Raw genomic sequence first — 7,069 nt, forward strand, 5'->3', positions numbered from 1 at the left:
AAGCACCTCACAAGAGAAGGCTAGCACTGTTTTATTGGGTTCCTTTCGCACAGAGCCTGTGACGGAGATCAGTCACATTACACAGGAGGGCGTAGTACTGCAGTCCTGACAATATTCTGGTTTCATCAAAAGCTCCTCTCACCTCTGCTCCTTTCTCTGTTCAATGTGCAGTGCTATATTTGGACTGTACCAGGAAGTGAGGCTCTGTGTGCGTGCACAGTTCACTGTCACATGGTCCTCTGTGTAATTCATGCAACCTAATACAGGAAAACACTATGATGAAAAGGTAGCAGGAAAAGAAATATATTACGAGTGGACAAGTTCTGCTTCAGCATGTCTGCCTGGCAAATCGGAGTCCTGACAGCCCTGTGCTTCCTGCGGCACATCAGAGGTACGGTACGGCTGTATTTGTTACTTCATTTCTCTGTGCTAGGTGGCTTTGCTTGCGGGAGAAAAGACATAGCCAGATATGCTTTAAGCAGTACAAGTGGGAATGGTTCACATAAAGTGAAATACTCTGTAAAGAAATGGCATTTAAAACCGGTCTATAGGAAATGTCTTGATGAAGGCTAAGGAAGTACTTGTTTCTCCACCATAATCACTAGGTGCCAGGAAAGTAAGAGTAGCAGGCCTGCATGCTGCCTCTTGCTTGAAAACTCATTCCTGGTAGGATGATCTGCCTGTGAAGAACAGGGGTTGAACCAGCTGTGGGAGCCAGCTGTGCCTGCCAGGGTAGGGGCTGGGAGGTGGGAGCAGCAGGGAGTCAGGTAGGAAGTTTTGGCGTTGTAAACCAGATCACAGGGAAAACCAGTGAGAGGATGGGGGAAGCGGCTCAAAATTATAGACTAGAATGGTTCACACAAATTTATGTCTTAACTCTAAAAGCTGTTGAGATGAAGATAATATATAAGAGATGGGGAAAGCAGGACTGCATCACAAACGTACTTGTTTCCAACATCGATTTCCAGTCTTAAATGAAGTAAGCTGCTATGCCCCCAATTTTGAAACCAGCTGGGTCAAAAATAGGTGGTATTTCCTGCCTCCCAGGGCAAGGCCTGATCATTCACATAATTTTACCTTTCAATCAGGTCACATTCATCTTCCCCCTCCTCAAAATGTTACACTGCTGTCAAAGGATTTCGATATGATTTTGACGTGGATGCCGGGAGAAGGATCCCCACCAGATGTGACATACACAGTGAGGTATGAAAGGTAAGTGCTTACGAAGTAAGAAATCAGAGGACTGACTGAAAGTTTGGCAGCGGGCAAACCTCTGGGGATGTATATTAATTAATGTCACTATGATTAGTGATCCGGCTGCATCCCTTCACCAAAACCAATCCTTCTCTGTCTGGGCAGTACTCCTCTCTGAAGTTTGAGGCAGATTTGGCGCCATCCCACAAAACACCTTCTTCTCTTGCTCTACAATTTATAACAAAACTGTATGTTTACTGTTGTATTGGGTGTGTTTCTTCTTTTAGCCAGGAACGCATGGACAAATGGATAAAGGTTCCTCATTGCAAAAATATTTCCAGAACCTCTTGCAATCTGACTTGTGTGCTTCCAAACTTCTTCCTTAAATTCCGGGCTCGAGTAAAAGCCATTTCTGGAGGACTCCAGTCGCGATGGGTAGAATCGGAGTTCAAGGAATACCATCTGGATGGTGAGTGCCTGTTAGTTTACAGATGGCTGAAAGGTCATTCCAACAACTGCGTTTGCGTGAGGACAGAGCAAGGCCACGAAGGATCGCTGGAAAGGCAGCTGCTGTCAGCTAACAGATCAGACACAGGATTATGTGTTCACCCATGAGGCCTCTCTCTCTTCTATACCTCTGCTTCATACGATCAGGGACATATCACTTCATTTTACTTTAAACACAACTGTAAATGCTCATTTTAATACTTTAGCCCTCCTCTATATTATATATATCAGTTTTTCTCACAGAAATTCAAACTGCCAAAGATCGGGTGAGTCTTTGCCACCGAGTGAAAAATTAAAAAGATGCTCAGGCTGCCATATGAAAAGCCAGAAGAAGCTGAACACTGCACAATACCATAGGAAGATAACTGAGTTTGCTTTAAATAAGACACTTCAGGTATTATTAGAAACAAAATGGTTGCATTAGGCTGATGTTTCCCCCAGGCTAGCTTAATACCCCGGGAAGCACCTGTTTTATTTTCCAAACATCAGTCAAAGAAAAGCATTACTTTTGTGAAGCTAACACACAAGCAAGCACTATTCTTATGTCTGGTCACTTGATTACAGTGGAACTGGCTCCCCCAGCGCTAGATGTGAGTGTAAAGGAGAACTTAATCCTTGTGAATGCCAACTTCCCTTTGGCCACCTGTGTGGAGAGTTTCCCTTGGATGTATGACTTGGACCTTTGGGAAGCTGGATCTGAAGACAAGGTCAGTAAAGTGGCACTTCTCAGGATGAGGCCTTGGGCTGCACATTTCCAGGCAGGGAGGGATCGGATCCAGGGACTGGAGAAACTGAAATGGCCAAACCAGAGCTAAACTAAAGCCAGAGGAGAAAAGGAGGGATGTGTGTGTGAGATCCAGCATCTTTATTTTATTGGTACTTCCTTCTACCTATTCTATTTGTATTCTTACCAGGAAAACTGAGATGACAGCACTACACTATAATCAGCATAATAGAGAAACATCTGAGGTTTAAACCAGCTGGTTCAGGTACTGATAAAAGTGTAGCAATGGCAGCACAGTACCAGCTGGAAATCCCACCCAAGAAACAAGGCAAACGTTCAGCTATGAGCGCAGCACGGGTATATTCTGAGGCCTAGGACAGGTGCCACAAAGAGCGAGCAAGGCAGTCAGTGCCACACGCACCTTCCTGCGGCCGGAGCAACACAAGATGATGAAGAGAATCATGGGCTAAAAGAGTAGAGACACACTGGCCAGATAGTGAAAGAATCTTGATTCCAACCCTCTGTTCTTCTTGTTTCTGAATAGAAGCGATATGAAAGTATTTTTAGGAAGAATACAATGAACATCGACACCACTGCACTTAGTGGCAATTACTGCTTGAGTGCCAGATCTTCCTTCCAAAGCATCGACTTCAAGCACAGCAAATTCTCCCAACCAGTGTGCGTGCTGTTAAACCACAAAGGTATGAACCTGCTGAGAAAGAGGGTGGTGAGCCATCAAATGGGATTAGGGCATGCCAAAGATTTCCATCAAAATTAGCTTTTCAGCAAAAATGGGGCTTCCTGTTAAAAAGATTGGTTGGATTTTCTCATGAAAAAAGGTGCTTGCTTTCTATAGAAATGCTTTAATTCAAAAAAAAATCCAACCCTGAAATATTTCCTAAAAATCCTGAAAAATTATACTTGAGTTATGCTCTCACTGTAATTTTTCAGAATATTCAAATTTCTTCTAAAAAATGTGAAAGAGAGCCTCATTTTTAACTGCTCTAAATAAAGCACTGGCTGGTATCAACTTTCATTTCTGATTCTGATTCTGACTTAAAGTCTGGTCTTAGGCAAGTCTGTTATCCTTCCTTTACATTGGCAAAATAAGGATCTTGAGCCCAACATCTTCTGAGATTTCTGAAAGAAAAGCTGAATGTAAGAGCTCATTATTAGCAAAAAATACAGCACCTGCAGGAGATAATTTTTGTGTTTTTTTTTTTTCTTTTTCAGCAGCAGGATGGAAGTTCCCACTTTCTGCCATGACCCCTGCATTTGTCCTCCCCTTCCTTCTCACAGGCGTCCTCATCATCTGTTTGCTGAAACAAGACGTTAGACGAACAAAGATGCCTCGTTCTTTGGTATGGCCCAGATTCCGGGGTCCCCTCCTGACTGAAAGTCTTGGTGATTTTCAGAGGGGAACTGGGGAGGAGTGGGAGAGTTGCAGGTGCTCTGCACTTCTCAGCTTTTCATCTAGAAGTCCCATTGTAAGAGGGCTTTGTTTCTGGCATGTCCCATACCCAAAACTTTTCTTTAAAAAGCATCACTAATTCTCTGATCTGTCTGATTTGCTTCTCTTCCCTGGTAGGATTTCTCCCATTTAAAAGCTGCTGGAACAGCCTTTCACTGTGAGCTCAGTGAGAAGGAGTTCTTCAGGGACTATCTTATCTGCACAGAGAAGCCAGTATCACAAGGGAAGAAGACCAGAACTATAGCAAGAAACAACCTGCCATGGATGGTTTCTTTCCTCTCATCATCATCATCATCATCAGAAGAGGAGGAGGAAGAGGAGGAAGACAGCAGTACTTTCATCCCATACACTGAAATGCCTCAGTTCCCAAGGAGAGGTCTGAACTATCAGCCATCCAGAACAGCTCAGGGGGAAACCAGCTCAGACTCTGGATCTGGAGGACTCTGTGTGGATGATGGATCTATGCTTGACCTAACTACCTTGGGTTTCTCTCTCTTTCCAAAGAGAAGGAATGAGGTGTACACCTCAGGATCCCAAGGAAATGAGAAAGCATCCCTTTCTTGCAGTTCCTCTTTGGGAAGTGTGTCCCTCGCTGATGTGAGGTATCCAGGTCCCAGGGGACACGGACAGCATGATACAGACAGGGATGAATGTATGGAAACGACCCCTGTTCAAACACTGATGGAGGAACTTAGTGTCAAACCTCTGGTTGCTGAACAGTTCCTGCATAGAAAGGACCATCATTTCACTAAATATTACCGGAAGCAAATAGTTGATCAGGATTTCCTGATCACTAAGGATTCACAGCTCATTGAGGATCCAAATGGGGAGCAGCTCATTTGCTTTCAGACATTACAGGTGGCAGAAGATGAGGGTATTGCAAGCGAGTGCGACAGCGATAATTTTACAGAAGGGACACCTCCTGCATCCACTGTGCTAAGTGATGCATTTGAAAATTCAAATATGGAAGAAACATATGGTCAAAAGTTTAAATTCAAAGGCTATCAGCATACGCATTACATGGCAAGGAGCTAGAGTACCCTAGCAGTTCTGTGGCATGCACGGAAAATGCCAGAGAGCTCTAGATAACCAGGCAAGAGGAACACAAGGACAAATACCAGACAGTGGTGCTTTTTGTATGTACTCACCTAGACAGTGTATTTTCTACTAAAAAATAGTAGTGTAGCTGTCCTATCATTTAGGGACACAAAATTTGTATTTTTACTGCCAGGTATAACTAATGTACATTCACTATCCCTCTCTACAAATATAGTTCTGATAAGGTTTTAGAGCTATAATACAAGGTACATTACTTAAACCCAGCTGGGGTGAGGCATGCAGTGCCAATCTCATGTAGGTATCACATGGCACATGTGCATTGCCTTGTGTTCACTTGAGACTTCAGACCAAGATAACTTCTGCATGTTAGTTATGAAAGGCAAAAATACCTCTGGGATTGCGAAAACAGAACCAGGGCCATCAGTTGAGGTCTGAAAATGCAGTGTGTTCTGCCTGCATGTTGCCTTTGAGCCTGGATGACCTGCTGACATTACATTTGCTTCTCCGTAATGGCAAAACTGCACCCCTGTTTGAATAGAATGGAAGCATCTTTCCAGAGACGTTTAGCAACCTCTGCTTTCGTGGGATGAAGAGAGCTCCCTATCAGCCCACAGAGGTCACCCTCTGTGTGTCAACAGAGTGAACCGAAGTCAAAGCATGTTTATTTTTGTAATTTATTTATTTTGTTTTTTATACAAATATAGTTATTGACACTGGACTTCCTCCTGCTGTGCAGAATGTCTGAGAGCTGTGGAGTATGCAGAGGCAATAATATTTTGATAGATAACTCGTGTGTGTGTGTGTGTGTGTGTGTGTACAGTATTTGTGCGTGTTTATGTTTGCCCAAAACTGCAAAGGGTGGCTGCAGCTCACCTGGAAAAACATTGCATTTTAAAACAAGACCCCATCATGGGCTTCCCATCCCCACTGCTTTGGTTTGAATGGAGTCCTATGCAACTGGATAGCCAGGTCTATCTCTGCATCACTGTTTGTAGGTCTTCCACTGAAAGACCAGGAGTGCGACCATCTTTCTGAGCAATGAATCAAATCAGAAGCCCCAAACCACCCAACAAAAAGCACAAGAGAGATAGGGCCTCTCTTGACTGAGTGATATTGACCTTTTCAGTGTATTTTTAATTTGCATTCTTTGTGTCTGACAGGAACATATTCTCCTATTTTATTCTAAGAAAAGGATATGAAGAAAAGCAAGGCATTAAAAAAAAGAGGGGGATACACAATAGACATTCGCTGCATTCAAAGAGATTTTTCCTGGATGAGGGAAGGGTATTGTAGAAGGTATTATGCTCACATTTTCAGAGAAGCAGGAGAACAAAATCAGAAAGAGGTGGGTGGTTGTGAACAGCTTTCAAAGAGGAAAACAAGACCTACTAATTAAGATTCTGGATTCATGTAAAAACAGGGGGTGAGAGAAAAGATTCATCCACGAGAATTTTCCTTTTATTCTTGCTTGTCCCCCCAGGTGTCCCCAGGTACATTCTATACTGTAATCCTTCCTGTTCATTTAGAAAGATAAAGATCATCTAAATATAATCACCACCCATTTTCTTTTGCAATCAAGAAAACCCCCCTAGGCCTTGAGTTACAGGAAGCTCAGGAGAAGTTGTGTAACCTCTGCAAAGTTATTTTGACATGTCACAGCTCTACGAACAGGGACGGGATCAGTTCTTCGTCTTCTTACGGGTTTCTCAGGAAGAAAGCTGGCGAGAAGGCTGCAGGCCAGGTCAGCTGTACTGGCAGCAGGAGCATCCCCGTCCTAAAGTGCTCATTCATCACAGCTTGAGACCTCCTTCCGTCACACCAGGAAAGGGCCAGAGGTGGCCAGAGCCCAGTGCTCCTTCGGCCAGAGCAATCAGCCTATAACTTACTCCTTACTTAATACTTACGACCATGTAATGAGGAAAGCAGCTCTCTCGCCCCAGTGGAAGAAGAGATATGACCCAGTCAATCAGAAAACCTGGATGTTATTCATCTAATGGATAAGCATAAGAGCCAGAATCAGATCTCCTATATCCTTTGGTCAGCAGTCACTGGGCTTCATGTAGTCCTCAGGGTAGAGCTCTACAGCCTGAGCCTGAGCCCGGCAGCACCTCAGA

The 7,069-nt window shown here is 43.8% G+C and overlaps 1 protein-coding gene across 2 annotated transcripts; it reads left to right on the forward strand.

Annotated features, from left to right (window-relative positions):
• The first annotated feature begins 261 nt into the window (after window positions 1–261).
• Window positions 262–5,667, forward strand: IFNLR1 (interferon lambda receptor 1). Of its 2 annotated transcripts, none has more exons than XM_013953333.1 (7): window positions 262–391; window positions 1,089–1,212; window positions 1,482–1,663; window positions 2,266–2,408; window positions 2,970–3,126; window positions 3,659–3,786; window positions 4,014–5,667. In XM_013953333.1, exons 1-7 carry the CDS (start codon window positions 334–336, stop codon window positions 4,929–4,931), a joined length of 1,710 nt encoding a protein of 569 aa, XP_013808787.1. In that variant the 5' UTR covers window positions 262–333; the 3' UTR covers window positions 4,932–5,667. The 2 variants fall into 2 exon arrangements, with proteins under 2 accessions (XP_013808787.1, XP_013808788.1); XM_013953334.1 differs by having other exon boundaries at window positions 1,089–1,203.
• The last annotated feature ends 1,402 nt before the right edge of the window (window positions 5,668–7,069 follow it).

The sequence above is a fragment of the Apteryx mantelli genome, chromosome 27 (genome assembly GCF_036417845.1).
Source record: "Apteryx mantelli isolate bAptMan1 chromosome 27, bAptMan1.hap1, whole genome shotgun sequence".
NCBI lineage: Eukaryota > Metazoa > Chordata > Aves > Apterygiformes > Apterygidae > Apteryx > Apteryx mantelli.